Source organism: Chelonia mydas, chromosome 16, assembly GCF_015237465.2.
Source record: "Chelonia mydas isolate rCheMyd1 chromosome 16, rCheMyd1.pri.v2, whole genome shotgun sequence".
Taxonomy (NCBI): domain Eukaryota; kingdom Metazoa; phylum Chordata; order Testudines; family Cheloniidae; genus Chelonia; species Chelonia mydas.
In genome coordinates, this window is record NC_057857.1 from 11,797,395 (window position 1) to 11,815,803 (window position 18,409).

General features: G+C 45.1%; 1 protein-coding gene across 6 annotated transcripts in view; it reads left to right on the plus strand.

Moving 5' to 3' along the window:
• The window catches only part of LOC102932197 (collagen alpha-1(XXVII) chain B), a 299,945-nt gene that overhangs the window by 255,992 nt on the left and 25,544 nt on the right, over window positions 1–18,409 (plus strand). For all 6 annotated transcript variants that reach the window (XR_006286160.1, XM_043530414.1, XM_043530416.1 and 3 more), the window contains 4 exons: window positions 7,152–7,205; window positions 7,311–7,418; window positions 11,011–11,064; window positions 11,410–11,463. Coding sequence is in view for 5 of the 6 variants with exons in the window: in XM_043530414.1 (XP_043386349.1) it covers window positions 7,152–7,205; window positions 7,311–7,418; window positions 11,011–11,064; window positions 11,410–11,463 (270 nt within the window). In the remaining variant the exon portion in view is untranslated. The remainder of the gene's footprint in view (window positions 1–7,151; window positions 7,206–7,310; window positions 7,419–11,010; window positions 11,065–11,409; window positions 11,464–18,409) is intronic.

Below are 18,409 nucleotides of genomic sequence, written 5' to 3' on the forward strand. Positions count from 1 at the left end.
GTGACTCAGCCCATCAGATCTGCCTAGTGGAATCTAATGTCCTGCAAGCAGCAAGAGTCCTGTGATGATTCACAGAGTTTTCCCCCTCAGAAACCTGGAGCATTCCATCAGACACACGTGGATGCTGCTCACAAGGGGAGATTGATCAGCCTTCTGCCGCAAAGAGGAGCTGATCGCCTCTTTCGATGAATTGGCCAGCTCTGCTTGGGCTTTTCCATTCTGAGAATCTTGCTCTGGGGGAGGAGGGCTGGTCCCAGCTGGTCTTCATTTAGAGTTAATAGGAACTGAAATGAGCCAAACTTTGAAATCAATCCTGTTTCCTTGGCACAGGCTCTTTCCTGACTCAGACTAAGGAGACTCACTCTTTCTCTCTCTCCCTCTCCCTCCAGTTACTCCAAGATTCCCCCTCCTTATTGTGAGAGAGATTTCATTCCCCACCTCTGCCACAACCTCAGGGCCTTCGTGTAGACTGTAACCCCTGCTGCTTAAAGGAATTGGACCTACACGTTTCTCACTGCAGAAAACGGGAGTCATGCTGCTAAAATGCTGTGTCTTGCCCTCCCCCGTGTTTGAACTAAAAGAGCTAGTTCGTGTGGTGGTTCTGGAGAGACCCCGTATGAAAGCTTCACAGCTGAGCACTTAGTGATGCTTTGCACTTCTCCAGCTCTTTCCACCCAGCTGTTGACAAATACAGTATTAATCATGTCTCACTAGCTATCGCACTGTGGATTAATCAAGTATCCCTATCCCCATTTCACAGCCGGGCAGACAGAGGTACAGAGAAGAGAAGTGACTTGCCCAAGCCACACAGCCAGTCAGTGACAGAACTCAGACTAGAACCCAGGAGTTCTGCTACAAGTCTCTAGCACTGACCAACAGGCTACGCTTTCTTCGTACAGTGCATGCTGTTGACCATTTAGATGCTTCCACGATAAACTTCAGGAGTTACATGACAGCGCTCTCAGTACAGAAGACCATCTCCTGCATTATGTTCTCTGTGACCCGGACTCAGAATGTCAAGCTGTGGAAGTCGACTCAGGAGGATGCCAGAATGACAGCTTTTAGCTACAGTCTCCCAGTTTGAGCTTTAGCTCTTTTTATAGGATTCCCCGATTGTATTTTTCATTTAATCTCATCTATCTGGCTGTACCAGCGCTCTTCACCATGGGCAAAGAGTCTCTTGCTGCTTCCCAATAATCACAAATTCAGATCTCTGAACCTTAAAAACCAGTTGCTTCTTGTTTTCGTTCCTTATATCCAGTCATGAGCTGCTCCTCCTCCAAATCACTGCTAGACAGAGAGATTACAAAATGTGTTTCTTGTAAATCTGAAACATTTATGTCTTCAAGTGCCCAGCCCCAATTATCTCCTAATTTCCTGAAAACTTGTGGACTGTCCTCTATGGGGGGAAGGATTCTCTCAATCAGTTTATTAAGTGGAGCTTCTCATATGGAGACCGTGCAGAGCAGTAGGAAATGATGGGGTGTTTTTTCATTTTCCTTTATGTTCCTCCTTTTTCATATTTTTCTTTTGCTAACCTTATTGCACCTTTGGTTTCTTTCCTACCACTGTTACTTCCTCTGAATCCATCCCCAGTTCCCCTGGCCCATACTCCCCCCTTCTCCCCTCACTCTTTCCATCTCCACCAATACACATTTTGATTACAGCAATCACATGCCTTCTCTTTAACTGACACGTTTCTAATCAGAAGGAGTGATTTAATGGCTTCCATTCAATGAAGCCCAAAAGGCATTGGCATTACATTGATAGTCATATTCCTGAGCAGGTTAATGAGCAGTATTGGATCAAAATTGTGTCCATGGGCTTTGGTAGGGTACATCACCCTTATAAGATTGCTTTTCATGACTGTCCTGAATGTCCTGACAGTGCTTTCTTCCATCGCTGTGTTACATCTCCAGATGCATATTTCCTAAGTTTTCCAGAAGTGCTGAGTACTTGCAGATGCCACTTAAAATCGGGTCAATTGGGTCATATCTTCATCAACTTCAGTAGAGCAATGCTGATTAACATCATCTGAGAAGCTGGCCCACCTATGATTATTCTAGAAGTGGGGGCAAATCTAACCCCAATATCTGAACTCCAGCACACCTTTGGGAAGTTTGGATCCAGACTGGAACTTCGCTGTTCAGGTCTATTTGGCCTTTAATCAGTTTTAGAGTCTCCCATTCCTGGTAGCAAATCTCCACTCACTACTTTTAACATTTTAGTCTGCTCGGTTTTAGGGCTGTAATGTAGATCTCCATTGGTCATGCTCTGTGAGTTATACAATGGGAGTGCATTTTCCTCTTCCCCCAAAAGCTGACAGATAGTGGACTGAAAAGAGCTGTTGCATAGGCTGTGTTCTCTCTCCTTGTCTAAGGATTCTTGTACCCGAATGGACTTCGGTCGTCCCCACACATTTCCAGATACAGCCTGAAAATTAAAAAGTTAAATCCCAGTTTTTCCTTCAGCCACTCAATGTGTTAATTAATACATTAAACTGTGTTATATATTTAAATGGGGGTAACAATAAAAGACGCCCACAGGTGCAAGAAGAGCTCAGTCGGGCTGAAAATTGTAGGAACAGCTGGTGCACGCAACGTGGTGGTCTGTCTTTGTACAGTGTAGGGATTCATGGAACTGGGTGGGCGTTAATTATCAACAAAAGTTTCCCAATACATAAGATAAGCAACTGCTTCAAGTATCCATGTGGAGCATGGAAATTATGCAATAAAACAACCCATGTGCTCTTGAAACAAAGAGGTGGTAAACCTACTGAGAAAAGTGATGAACTGAGACCAGATGAAGAAATGACTGGACTTGTATACATCTTGAGAAATTACATCAGTGTTTAGAAAACTAACTCTAATGCGGCTAGTGAGAGCTCAGTTGCTGTGAAGAGTGATGTGGAGAGAGGACTTGCTTAAGAGTGTAAGAAACCCTTGGGCTCTGAAGCACAAGGCAGTGGGATTGAATAGCTCAAGGCATTTTGGAAAAGGACAAAATGTTTCTGATGAGATGAAGGACTTTGGTATAAAGGTGGGAAGGAGGAGCCTTAAAACAAGAGTACCTGCTTCCTCCTGTTAAGCAAGGTGGAGTTATTGTCACAGGGTGAAAGTCAGCCCTGTGCAGAGGGCCGGCACAAAATCAGTGTGCCACGTAAGCCCTCAGACTAGAAGCTGCAGTGGGACTTAAGTGGTTTGTGGGCCTATGCTGGGTGAATTCCAACCCTCATCTATAGAATTGTGTGAGCGCCACCATCCTGGTTGTGTAGATATTTCACATGACTTGGGTTTTTTTGCACCCCTCTCAAATATTGCTTTATTTGCATTCCATGCAAGAAACATGACTCTTCATTGCCAAAGCCATCAGCTGCTAAAAACATCCCCGTTTGTTGGGAAACTAGCCCTCCCCTCACCCTTCGAAAAATATCCCAGACCTTTGGGGAAAAACCTGCAAAAATGGGCTCTTTCTCAAATTTGTAATGAAATTTTCAAATGAGCAAACCAACAGATTTTAATTTCTGTTTTTCTTAAGCAAATATTTTTGCGCACCTAACACTGTATGGCTTTAGTTTCAAAATGCTCCCTTCACAATGTCGCATCACAAATACCATCATCTCCTAGAGGCACTGGCATGCTGCAATTTTTTTTTACAGATCTGATAAACAGAGCAGTGTATAAAGGGATATTGCTATTTAGAAATAATCCCACTTAAGGAAGAACAATTGGAAAGAGGATTTGTTTTTTTCAGCAAGATGATGACTAAAAGTTCCCATCAAAAAGCTTACAAACTTTCTCAAAGAATAAAAATCGCCAAGTGTGTAGTGCCTTAGCCCTCAGATTCAGCTGATTTGAATCCAGTAAAAAGACCTCGGAGTGAATTGTTTTTATTTATGGCTTCTCTATGGTGCCCATCACTGTAGCGTTTGCGCTAGAGATCAGTAGCTAAAAGCACAGGCACTGGCAAAAGACACTAGAATCTACCATGCTGCAGACTCTGGGTGGGATTCTGGCACCTATGACTTCAGCAGAACCAGGATTTCACCCTCTGTTTTCTCACATGGACAGATAGACAAACCCTGATTTTTTTTTCCCCCCAAAGGAAGCGTATTGGAAACCTTCAGATAACTGAGAGCTTTGGTTTTGCTGAGCTCACAGGGTTGCATCAGGCAGGGTTGTGATTAAACCTGTATGTGGCAGTATGGCACACCATTTGCTCTTTCTTGCTGCCATCTTGTACTCCAGATTCTAAACTTACTTTTTGTTTTAAAATGAAAGTTTCTGTTTCTTATGGTTACAGAGAGAGCCTCTAAAAAGTGAACTAAGTGTAAAAACAACCAAGAGACATCTGCAGAACCTAAAACAATAACAGAGGTGTGAACGGCTCCTTTCATTTCAGCAGGGGCCAGCTCAGATACCCAATGACAATAATTTTACATGTCAACCTTGTGGACAGTTTCACAGCTCACAGAAGAAAGAAAGAGGGAGTAATGTATGAAGATCAGCACAGTCTCCTGTGTGTGACAGCTAGCTCATTTTGGCACCACCAGTGTGGGGGCTTGGGAGATACTGCCACTTTTTCCCTCTCCGAATTAAGAAAGAGTCAAGCCCAAGGAGTTTAGCAGATCCCATAAACATCTGAGCTCCACCTGTCCATAGCTATGTCAGCACAGACTCTTAGGGTGGATGCAGCGTACACCAACAGAATGAGGAGTTTTGCTGATGTGAGAACACCACCTCCTTGAATGACATTAGCTATGCCAACAGAAGTGTGGTTATGTCAGCATAACTATGTCTACACTGGGGATTTTGCCAGCATAGCTATGTTGTCGGGGGAGAGGAGGGGTTTTCCCACTCCTGATCAACTTAATTATGCTGTATAAATTTTAAGTGGAGACCAGGCCTGAGACAAAGAGAGATTAAGACATGTGGCCTGATGTCACATATCAAGTTGGTAGCAGAACTGGGAATGGGTACTCAAGAGGCCCAACTCCCCTTCTGTTACTCTCACTACTAGAGTTCATTGCCTCCAAACTCAGGGGCACAGTGAAAGGATTCCTTTAGGTTCCCAATAGAAATATGAATTGTGGGTGTACTGCAAGACTGTACCCTTGGTATTCAGCACTGATAAAGTGCAGCAGTAGTACAACCTGCTGTCATACTTCTGGGACAACTGTCGTCCTAGCTCATTGATCTGTGCATAGGCTTGGAAAGGTTCTGGCAAAAAAAAATAAACAACCCCTAACAACAACTGGGGAACAGAGGGGAGCTCCATGGGCTGGAGACAACTGATAGAAGGAATCAAGTACTCTGGAGCAGAGACAATAACGTTATGGAGGATTATTAGCCACTCTTTTCAGGATGCTCTTTTGAAATGTATGGCTCATGCAGAACAGAGTCGCTGTACTCAGGGAATTGAAGGGCTAGCTCAACTCCTCCGTGGAGTGCAATAGGTCTGAACTGCTCTTGGAGCAGAGACCTCTAAGGCGCTTGTGTCAGATCCATGCTGAGAAACACTGCATGTGACCAGGCTTGTTATGTGTTGATACTTTTGTTTAGCCAAAAGATATCCGATTAAACCAATCTGCTTCCACAGCGTCATTAGTGGTGAAATGCCGGAGAGAAATCTGGGCAGACACAACCGCTAGACTGATACAGGAAGATGGACTGGTACATACATACTGAGGAAAACTTCAAGTACCAATTGCCCAAATGTACAAACTCTTTTTCAGTGATTGTCCAGCTGCTGTTAATTCCTGTCAAATCCAGTCTATCACCTGGCCCACAGCCACCGGCATTCCTAATAAAACACTGAATCCCTGGGCTCCTGTTTTCCAGCTGATGAAAAGGAGTTGAGACGTGGCCCTGTGAAACTACTACTGTCTCATTCTTGTCTTTCACACATTTCATGCACTTCCAGTTCTATCCTGGGCCCAGTGTAGGGACCTAGAAGTCTGCTATATTTAACTACCTTTCACGCTCCCATGTCTGACTCCCCACAGCCTGGTTTACCTGTGCTTTGTGTGCATGGATGGGTTGCAGGTCTTGTGTGTGTGATTGAGAATAGGTGTAAACAGCAGTCCTATATGTGTGTGTCTTGCTGTCCAAGAGTCCCTCTGTATTCGTGCGTTTGAGTCTATTCCTATATACTGTACATAGGTCTGTGTGTAATGGGGTCTGTTTTTATATATGTCCGTGCGTGTGAATTGTAATAATAATACAAATAGATAAAATGTGTGTGTAATGAGCAGAAAGATACTTAACAGGTAAGTAGAAAATAAAACCAGTCATTGTCAATACACTTCCAGTCTAGTAGGAATGCTAGTTAGCTATGCAGTGACTCCAGTACACAGCCACTTTCCAGAGTCATTATTCTAAACAGCACTTACAGAGTTATCCAAACCCATATTCGCTGCTGGTGAAAGGTGCTTGATTGAGAGAGTAAAAGTTCTCTCTTTATGCGTAGATAGAACAAAGTATAGCAGGAAACAGCAGGGCAACTTTCTCCACCAATGAACTGACAGGGAGCACTGCCAAGAGCGAGAGGACTGTACAGTTTCCATGTTCAATCAATCCTTGCTGTCTCTTCTGAGACTGCCAACAAAGAGGCCAGTTAGGATGCCATATTTGATGCCATGGGCACCTTTGCGCGCAGAACTCCACTGAGACCTGCCAAACACTTCACATATGCTGACAAACAGTCATCAGATGGTGATGGTCAGTCTTCAAAGTCCTAGTCTGTATATGCCGTGTGATCTGAAGGTTAAAAACCCTGCATCTTCTTACTGCTCCCCCCAGAACTAGGCAGCCTTCCTGGCACAGAAATCTCTCCATCTCGAAGTGGTAGATAAGCCTCAGTTTCATGTCAGAGGAGCTCAGGAACAATCTTAACCTTGCTCCTGCTCTGCCATAGTGCTGATAAAGGGAATTTATTTTGTCACATCTCATGGTCCATTGAATTATTGCATAAACATCCTTCCTGTTTCTCTGCTCCCATGGTAATAGGACTGGAGGGGTAAAAGGACTTGTTACCTGGCACCATCACCAGAGATGGGCTCCGATTATCATGCTCGGGGAGCGCACCATGGTTGGTGGGTAGAACTTTTACTTTAGTCTCTCATGGCTCTTTGGGTTTCTCCACTCTCCTAGGGACCAGAAGGGAAACCAGGCAAACAGGGAGAAAAGGGCAAAACCGGCCAGAAGGTAAGAGCCCGTTGCCAGTGTTGCCTCCTTTTCATTCTCATCTCTTTGCTTCTTGAAGGTTTTGTTTCATTTTGCGTCAGTAATCTGTATACGCCTCTTTTACAGGGCAGCAAGGGCTATCAGGGGCAGCTGGGCGAGACAGGCCCTCCAGGGAAGATGGGGCCAAAAGGGATGCAAGGCCTTAAAGGATCCAGAGGTACCCTGGGACCTATGGTGAGAATAGACCTGCAATTGATTGAGTGCAACCCAAAGTGACAAGTGGTAGGGTGAGCCTGGAGGGGGTGGGGAGACATCTGTGTGCCTTGGGGAGACAGAACAGAGGCACAGGAAGGGAGTGAGGCAGAGAGAGGGATTCAAATTTACATTATTTTACTTCTTTTTCATGGTTTAAATTAGAGCTGATCGAAAATTTTCTAGCAAAACTTTCCTTTGAAAACGGAAAATAGATTTTTTTTTTTTCCTAAACGAAATTTTTTACAAGGAAAGTTTTTGTTGGCTTGTTTATGCTAAAACAAAAATCAGATTTTTCTATGAAAAAACAGAAAAAAATATTTGGGAAAGGTTAGGGGTTTGGGGGGGGGGAATTGCTTTTTTCTCCCATTTTTTCTCCTCCCCCCTTTCCAGTGGCAAATTATTTTAGGGGCAAAAAGGAGAGAGAAAAAGAGGAAGGGTGGGGCTAAAAGAAAAAACTACAAAATTTTCCATTTTAACATCATAAAATCTGGAAAAAATGGTTTGAGTTTTACATCAAAAAACTCAAAACATTTTCACAAGAATTTTTTTTTCAAAATTTCCCATGTAAATATTTTTCCAACCAGCTCTAGTTTTAGCTGATCAGTGATTTTAATAATTTGCTACTTTGCCACATGAGAAGGAATCTCTCAAGTTTTCATTTGTTGATAGCAGATGTAGCCAGTTAAGGATACATTGCAGTTTTATATGGACTCTCTCCTTTCAAGTCTAACTCTTGAGAATATATTTCTGGAAGAGGGAATGAGCTGAGAAGCTGTATTTGCTCAGAGCATTCCCTTTGAGACTGCATACTCATGGTAAGAGCAGCTTCCAAGTCAAACTGTTTTATTACGTGGAATTCTGCCTTGGACTTCTGCCCCAGCCATACACCCACTCTTGATCCACTATCTGGAACACTTGCAATGAGCACAGATAGAACATGATAAAGGTTTTGGGTGTGGCGCTGGAGTGAGGCTGGGAGACAGAACAGCAGCAGTTCAGTTACCTCAAGATTGTCAGACAGTGGGATCCAAACAGTCGCAACAGGCAACAAATATTTCTTCATATATATCCAACCAGCAGGGTAACTATCATGACTGAGTCATGGGTGGTCAGACGTAGTGGTCAGAGCAGGAGTCAGGATGAGTTGGATACCAGAGGGTCAGAGTCCGAGAGAGGTCACAGGGCAAACCAGGAGTCAGGCGTCAGTAGGCAGCATTGTCCATTACCAGGAGGTCAGAGTCCAAGATAGGTTGGAGGGTAAACCAAGAGTCAGGCATCAGGAGGCAGGCACGGACAGAAGCTGGAGTCTGGGATCTCTTGTGCACAGGGTCTAAAGCAGGACAGGCGGGCAATCTGTATGTGGTTTGGACAACTCACTGTCATGGCTTCCTGTTTTAAGTACCAGTGCCAGCTAATCTGTGGGCTCTGAGGAGCTGCCACTCAGGTCCTGCTGGGTGGTGCATCCTCCTTGGCCCAGCCTCACAGGGTCCTCCCACAGGAACACCCCTAAACCTCCAGTGGAGGTATCAGTGGCCCAGAACCCCTGTGGTTCCGGATTCTGGCCCTGCAGGTTCTTATAGTAATTGCTTAAGTATCACTTGCCTCCTCTGATTTAATCTGTAGAACATACTGAAAAGACAGGAAGGAACCAGGAATTGCTAAGATGTTTCAGAACAGTAGCACTGAGTGACTGAGCAACAGCGATTCTGCTGTGGTTTTTAAGGCCTCCATTAAAAGTTACGGTCTTTCCAATAGATCGTCCCTGCAGACTACTTTGGCAGAGTCTCCATGGATTATTTCTCAGGGAAGCAGAGAAATGTCTGAGCAGCAGTCTGTTGGACTGAGTGTATCTTTTCAGTCTGTCCTTGAGGAAAGGGTAAAAAATATGATGGAAAAAATGGAAGATTTGGAAAGTCTAATGAGACCTTATAGTTTCTGACTAGCAAGGTGGTGTACAGGGCAGGTCGTGTGAGTGGATCCTGTGGGCAGAACCCTCCTCATGGCACACTCAAGCAACTCCTTGGACTTGTACAGGACTCACGTTGATGGACTCCAGGAGGAACTACCCACACCTTTTGTGGGGAAACCCAACACCAGGTCTCTGAAGCAGGATACTGGAAGATCCCAAATGACCTCAAACAAGAAAAAGTCTTGTTTCCCTCTAAAACAAAGTACACTCCCATTCTGATAGATCACCAGAAAAATCCTCAAATTCAGGAAGCCATCCTTTGCACTCTCTAGATTGATTATCTGCTTTCTCGGGCCATATCCGTGCGTGCCAGCACTTGAACTTCCAGCAGTAAAGGGGAAATGTTTAATGATCGTATGATTCGTGCGATGGTTTCTATCATGTGGAGTGACTAATGCATGCAACTCCTCCTGTGACCGAGAATTCTATATTCTACCCATTGAGTAAATGAAGCATAGAAATTATCAGGGTATAAAATATAAAGCACCAGAAGGAGATATGTGCCTTAGCGTCAACAGTTAAAACTTACTCCGCTCACCACTGGCTAGAAAGGTAGTATGAGTTTGCCAGTATCTGCAGTTTAATAGCAAAAGGCTTGCATCCAGCTTTAATCTGAAGATCAGGATTTGGAAACTCTTTTTTTAACCTTTTGTTCAGATTCCTAAAACATCAACTCTTGCAACTCCCTAGTCAATTGCAGCTCAGGAGATGACTCCTCAATGCCATCTTTATTGCCAGGCCTGAGAACCACAAAAAACAAAAGCGGTCTTTGTATGTTTAAGGGTTCAGGCCTTCATCAGAACTGTCTCACTGAAAACTTCACTGAAGGAATATTCAGCAAAAAAGACCTTGTATTAGAAGTTAGCAATAGAGTCCAGAGGGGGCAGGCGAAGAGCAGAACATTAGCACAATGTTCACACATCACCCTTTGCTAGTTTTATTATGTATGTATCCAAGGGTGTTGGAACAATTTGTATAGTGAGGGTGCTGAGACCCATTGAACCAGACTGTAAACCCTGTGTATAATGGAGTCCACTTCAAGACAGTGGGTGCGGCAGCACCCCTAGTTCCAGTACCTATGTATACATCTAGCAGTTAACAAGGCATTATCCACATTGCATTGTCTTGAGATTTTCCTCTATATGCCCAAATGATTTGGAGAGCACCTGATTCAGGCAAGAGTTTAATTTCCAGGATACGTTGGCATAAGAGGAAAGACCAGAACTCTACATTTTTAGGAGTTATAGGAGTCCAAAAATATGAGCCAGTTCCCAACTGGAAAAGAACTGATTACTGGGATGTCAATATTTCTGTAAATGAGCTGGGAACCTCATTGATAAACTCTTGGCAGAGACTTGGGTTAGAGTAGCTACCCTCCTATCGATTTGATAGCTGAGTGCAGAGAATACTTCAAGATGCTGCTGCCATAAGGCTACCTGGTTTGCCCAAAGAATAGATGGGAGCATTTCAGTTTAATCTCCCAAGCCTAAGGTTTGCCTGTCTTGAAAGTCCACTTTCTGCAGGCCAATTCAGCATGTGGTTTCTGAAGACAATGACAGCAGGCTGTTCTAATGGCATTTTTCTGTGTGATTGCTTCCATAGGGTGCCCCAGGAAGGATGGGAGCTCAAGGGGAACCTGGCTTAATGGGTTATGAAGTAAGACTGCTTTTTTGATGCTCATTCCCCAGCTTTACCCATTTCCAAATCTAACATCATAATTAGCCCAGGATGCAAAACTAATTTAACTATATTTATATTTCCATTTTGTTGGGATGATAGACAGCTCAGTTCTTTATTATTCTCAGTCTGGGCTGTGGAGAATTCTTCAGATCTGGTTTTCCTCCATCTTCCAGGCATGGATAATGTCACTGCTGATGCTTCTATATTTCTCTGAAGCCTGCACGTGCAATTCAGGTGTCTCTGTAGTCAGCAATACAGGATCCTATCACAGAAGTGACTCCATTTTTACAATCCCATCATATGTTTTCTGTTCTCCCACAGGGGCATGCAGGACCGCCAGGGCCAATCGGACCACCAGGGCCAAAAGGTGAAAAGGTAAGAGCTAAACTGCATGAAATTTGCCATCTCCTGTTCTGCATGTGCCAAAAGTGCTCCTGCTCAGAGAGCAGCACCCGTTCCAAGCCAAGCACCAGGGCACAGCTCCCACAGACCCATTCAAATTAACACTAGCACCTGTAATCCAACACAAACACAAAGATCATGTGAACCACAGATGTGCAGACAACCCCTAGCCACCCGCTAGCTGCAAACATGTGGCCTGGGAAATAGAAACTGTGACATCCTGTGCCAAAAACACAAGCTTCTACTGCTTGAGCTGAAAGAGGCTCTTGATTTAACCATCATCAATAATAGCAGCACTAGCTACATTGTATCCTCTCTTTCTCCCACTGACATGCTAGAGGCAGCGGTTCTCAAACTGTGGGTCGTTTTAATGGGGTCGCCAGGGCTGGCTTAGACTTGCTGCGGCTCGGGGCCGAAGCCTGAGGGCTTCAGCCCTGGGTTGCAGGGTTCAGGTTACAGGCTCCCTTCCTGGGGCTGAAGCCCTTTGGCTTCGACTTTGCCCCCTCCCTTCCACCAGGGCGGCCGGGCTCAGGCTTCAGTCTCCGCTCCTGGGGTTGGGTGGTAATTTTTGTTTTCAGAAGAGGGTCGCGGTGCAGTGAAGTTTGAGAACCCTTGTGTTAGAGGATGAGCATTAGAAACTGATAAACATTTGGACAAGTCTGGCATCCCATCCAGCAGAGGGCAGTGGTGCCAGTTAGGATATGTCTATACAGCAAAAAACAAAACAAAACATGGCCGTGAGTCTCCGAGCCCAGTCAGCTGAGTCAGGCTTGTGGGGCTCCCGCTGCAGGGCTAAAAATAGCAGGGTAGACATTCAGGCTGGAGCCCAGGCTCTGGAACCTGGCAAGTGGGGAGGGTCTGAGTCACTGCTGCCTTTAGCCCTGCAGTGCAAGCCCAAGTCAGTTGACCGGGTGTAGCTCTGAGGCTCTCTGCCACAGGGTTGGCGGGGGGGGGGATTCTTTTTTTTGCTGCATAGACTTACCCAAACACACAAGCCAGTGCATTATCAGGGCACACAATCCACCAGGACACCATTTCCAGGCACCCATACTCTCTTGTATCTCTGGAAGGGCCTATAGGCATGAATATTGGGGCCGTTTCCTAGTTCCACAGAAATTCTACTGAATCCTCAAGATAAAAGAAATTAGATCAGTAGGTTTTGTTGTAAAGTCAAACTAAAACTGTGCACACATGCCCCTAAAACTGTCTGCTCCTGGAAAATCTTGCTGCTATTTCTGTTTGTTCCAGCCTATTACATTTCGTAAGTGAAGCACAAATGGTCTCCCTTCCCCCATCCCATTTTACTCATAGCCTCTCACGCCTGTGACTTTTGTCCACCTACACCCCTTGACTGCAGCTGGAATGAGTCAAAACCCTTGTTCCACTGCTGCATTCTTTCAAGGCTTTTGCTGAGTCAGCTTGATCGTACCCAGTTCAGGCTGGAGAAGTGACTCATATTTTAGTGGCTTCCTCTCGGCACAGCTTGCTGCTCAATGCTCTGAAGATGATCCCAGCTGGCTTTGGCTGTACTTGCATTGTTGCCGGAGCCAATCACATGTCTGTCAGTAGCTACAGCAGCAGCTTTCTTCCCCCCTGCGCAGGAAGGAAAAGAGTAGTAATTGGAAGTGGTTGCAAATTGGACCCTACCATGAGAAAAGTTGTTTGAATTTTTATTGATCCTGGTTTTCTACCCCACTGTACCTAGTGTTCCTATTGCAGGAAGCACTCAGTGCAGGGTTTGAATTATTGGCATTGCTCAGCACTTGTGTTATTGCACATGGTCACAATCGCAGACGTGCATCTGCAGGCAAGAGTTTCCTTCCTTACAGGGGCTCCTGAGATTCTAAGAAGAGATCTCATGGGTACATCTTTGCCAGGACTTTGAACCCATTATACCAAGTGAGGATTCCAAGTGGAAAGGCACCCATAGCTAGGCCCTTCTACCTTGGTGTGTCTAGAGATTCTTTACATTGACATGAGTCTCTGAGACATGTGAGTTGGTCTCCTTTTACGCTGTGACTGACTCCACTGCAGAAGTTGTGACAAAATATTATAAGAGTTAGGAGAGCATCCAGTTGTTGAATTTATATACACTCTCAACCCAGAGATGCTGCCCCAGGCATGATTATTATTGGTGCCACTGAGAATTCCGGAACTTCTCTCTCTGCTCCCTTCCAACCTTAAGATGTGTCTCTGGCACTGGGGCATCTGACCATTTCTCTGATGCTCCCTTATCTCCATCACCAGCTTGCTGATTAGCTTCTCCATCTTTGTTTTTATGGCCACCCCATCCTCTTTTTGTGCTACCTGTTAGCTTCCCAAATCTTCCCATAGTGTTCTCCAGTTGTACCAAGGTGAATGGCCCCCAGCTTCTGTGTCCTCCATTAAGTGGCATCCATTCTCCAGGAAGTCTCCTGCCATCATCTAGCTCAAAGTAGCAGAGCTAAAACTTTCCACCAAGCACAGGCCAAGATGCAGGATTTGTTGTGTCTAAACCACCCAAGGCAGATGGCTCCAGCCTCCTTTTGAAAACCTCCAGCAAAGGAGCTTCCATGACCTCCCTAGGCAGACTGTTCCATTGTCCTACTGGTCTTACAGTTTGTTACACATTGTCCTTTGAGAGACTGGCCCAGGTTTCCAGAAACATTAGATACAGGAGGCTTCAGTGTCCTGGCGCAAAACAGTGAGTGTAACGCACCAAAAGCAAAAAGAGCCATTGTCTCTAAGCAGTGAAATACAGAGGAGAATGAGATGTGTGCAGATATTAGACTTTGTATTGTATAGTCATTATTGCTGGTTTATCCTTACATACTGCAAATTTTAAGCTTATCCAACGTGCCCACCTTGGTATTTAATGCTCCCAAAAATCCTTAATCTGAACAGATTTGCTTGCCAATCCCTCCTTCTCTATAGCTACCAATTTGCCAGAATCACCCTTGGCAATTGGCCCACCCAGCCTCAAGAGACTTGCTTGGCAAACTGTGCTTGCAATCACTGTGTTTGGAAACCTGTCCAACACCAGACAACTGCTAGCTGTGCTTTAAAGCCTCGCAATTATCAGGCAGTGCTTCTGCTGCTGGGATTGGGAACTGCTTTGGAGGCCAGCCACTGACAAACATGCTCCTGCCATCCCAAGTGGACGGGGCTAGCACACGTTAATTAGATGGCACAGGTTGCAGGACCAGTAATCAATTTCCAGAGGATCAGGAATAGCGGTGGTACACAAAAGGAGCAACTGCAGAAAGACTACAAGAATAAACAGCAGAAGCATTAAGAAGAAGGAGAGAAAATGTATCCCAAACCAAACAGCTGCTGTTGGAAGTCACCATACCAGAGGCAATATATTTACATAGCATTTACCAGGCACTTTTCAAAATTAAATTATATACAGGGGTCATTTCATCCTCCAGTGAAATGCAGCCAACTCTGGGTTAAATCTGGGAAGTGAAAGTGAATCCCATAGTCAGCTGGGAAATGCAGGGGAATGTAATTACCCAAATTGGAATTTGGCCAGGACGTCATATTAGGGAGGCAGCTGCCTGACTGCCACTTAGTTGGTCAGCTGCTCTCTTTGATACCTGTTTCTCTGAACGAGCTATGTCATGACGCAGTAGTTAGGTGGGCCCTGCTGCCTCGTGGGAGAGACAGACCACCCTGGGACAGAATGACACTTCTGACAGGCTCATGTGCCCCAGGGGTGTATGTACCACAGTTTGGGAATCTCTGCTCTTGTTCAAACAGGAATTAATTCAGGGAAGTCCTATGAGCTATGTTATACAGGAGGTCAGACTAGAATTGGATGATCACAGCGGTCCCTTCCTGCCTTGGACTCTCTGAATCAGAGCATTACAATATCTCTGCTGTTAAGTACCATGGGAACTTGTAATGACCGCAAACGGTCAAGCCCCCTGTTTTCCATCGTACCTGAAAGGTGGCACCTCCACCAGTACAGTGATGCTTTAATCCCATCCTGGGGCATTGGTTCTATAGTGACACGGGGAACGCAGCATTACTTGCTGAATCCCCAGCACCACTTCCTGAAGCATGTCGGTGTTCCTTGGGGGCCTCTCATCTAAGTCCTAGCCTCACCCATCCCTCCTTATCTTATAAGAACTGCTTGGATCACAGCACACGAATACACGTGTCAGGATCCTTCCCCAAGTCCACGTGTAAACTTAACACCAAATGAGGAAGAATTCAGACCTTGGAGATGAGAGTGAAGCTAAAGCTGCAGAGGAAAGAAATGTGGCCGTGATTGTGCTACAACTTTTTAAACTCTGTAGGAAATTAGCAGTGCAGAAGAAGGGTATTTAATGGTGGAGAAAGTCTGCCCTTTTCCAAAGCAGTAATTAGCCTGAAGATATCCATTATTTTGGAATTGAGTTCCACAGCACCATCCCAGTTAATTATTCTGCTGGGTTTTAGTACACTCACAGCTCCTCACAGAGGCCTTGCTCGGAGCATTTGGCAGCCGCTTAGGATTGTCCAGATGAGATCCTTTTAAAAATTACAAACTGGTGTATCTCACTTTGGGAGGGGAGCCAACAACAACAAGCCTTTCCTTTTCCTCCATGCATTTAACTTTTTTTTAACTGTAACTTTCCAAAGAATTAGCAAAGACCTTTAGTCTCCCTCTCTCTGAAAATAATCCAAACGTCAAGAAGTCCTAGAGAAGCTCAGCCCTGCGGTACTGGAATTTATCAGTCAGGCTTAAGACCCCTGTAGCATCCAGGAGCTGTTGAAGACCTGTAGGAAAGGTGTCTAGTATATATGGGATCTAGAGCATCATCACTCTGTTCTAGGGACCAGCTACAGAGATCTTGACACTCTTTGAAGAAGTCCCAAGTTTAGAACTTTCCCAACTTTCAGCTGGGTCCTGATGGGGAGTGCGACATGAACACCGATCTGAATACCACCAGATACAGTGTTGCAAAACCTTTAGGAATCTAACTCTGCCAGTCTGCAAAAGTTAAGCTTGGTGCAAGCCCCTCTTCATCCTTGAACTGAAAGCTTGCAATATAGCTTGGCACATCCCCTTCCCTGGTGCCACAGTCACACTTGATAAACTTCCCCTGTGCCTACACCCACCCTCAGAAAACGAGCTGTTGGCAACAGCCGCGCTCTGCTGCTGAACGCAGTTGGGACTGTCTGAAGCTGAGCATTGTCAATTGCATACCCGCCGTTGCCAAAAGTCAAGAACAGATAAACAGTACTGCATGTCTTCTCCCAGGTGGCAGCATCATTGAGCAATTGCCAAATGTTCGGGGCATCATGGGTACCCACAGCACCATAGAGGACTTATGGAAGAAAGATAGAGGGGACCTTAATAACCACACTGGGATGGTTTGTAGAAACCAATAACCAGAGAATTACGAAGACTCAACTACTTGGCTCCACGTGAATTAACTTTGTGAGTTCCCGTACATGAGAGAACTTTTGGTGCAGCAGCCCCAAAGAGTCAGAACCCAGCAGCCCCCATGTGCCAGGAGAAAGGATCACCTAAAAACTGCAGTAAAACGATCCTAAGGACCTGGAACCCCAAAGGAGCTGTGAAGTGCGTTAATCCTGAGGAGCCAGTATGTCAAAGATTCAGCAACATCAAGTCGCCAAAAACCAGAGGAGCTGGAATGTAGCTATCACGCAGGGAGCTAAGAGACAGATGTCTCTGAACTGGGCTCCAGAAGAAATAGGACACTGTAACCCCAAGTGATTTATGCAAGGGAATTTAAAACAACAACAGCAAAACAGCATCTATGTTTTAGAGGGTGAAATGCACAGGAAGGGTAACTGAGTGCCTCATTGTGAGCCCCTCGCTCAGGCTGGTGAGTAGTTACTCGCACAAGTCATCCCACTGAATTCTGTGAAATTACTCACATAAGCAGTTGTGTAAGGGGCTCACCATCTGGTCTGAAGTGACTACAAGAACAGTTTGTGATGCAGCATGTAGCCAGGGTATGTATTTGGAGCAGTTCTGCTCCCTTTATAGATCAGGGAATGTGCAATCGGGTGAGGAAAAATGCGGCTCAATTCCAAACTAGGATGACTGTCAGGGCGATACAATTCAGAAGGCCAAAGAAGCATCCTGCACCCTCCTATTGCTTAACTTTATAGGCAGCTGCAAATAACTCTGTGTAGTTGTGTTCCTCAGAAAAGGGTAGCTAGACCAGACAGAAGCAGTCCGCAAAGAAACCATTCAGACATTACTAGAAAACTAACGCTCTTGCCAAAGCCAGCACTGTACTGCAGCCCTTGGCTTAGAATAATCCTTCTTCTTGGTACAATAAGGATTGCTGTCTACCCCACTCCTCCTGGCATGAGAAAGTATGTGAGCAAACTCATGTCACAGCATGGACAGTTTTGCACAATTTTGCTGGTGCCGGGTTGTTAGGGATGGGCAAATTGGTTCCAATCAATATGAACCAACCCAAAATTTAGACCCAATTTTTTGGAAGTTCAAAAGATTTGAAATAACTTTGTCCTCCTCTCCCTTCCCCACCCACCCCCACACTCCCCTTGTTTTCCAACTTTACCCATTTCTGTGTTTCTGCTTCCCGACCCAGATGGAACTGGGAAGGGCAGAAATGCCCCAAGTGGGACTTGTTGCTGCAGGATTCCCAGCATGACCAGAAGCAGGAAGTACAGGGAATAATATGAACAAGAGAGAGAGAGAGACAGACACTCTCAGACCTTCCCTAAAATTCCATCCCTGTTTGCCAAACCCAAAAGAAGGATCTGAACTTCAAAGGCTAATCTCTCATCATAAATCCAATCTATCTATCATGTGCCAATCACTAAAGCATCTTTCCTCATTTTAAAGAGAGCCCTGCAGAGTTTTACCCATCAGTGTTCACTTAATCCTTAGCCTGAGGCAAACTTAGCAGTATTTCATCCTTCATAATCCTTATCCAAACAGGCATGT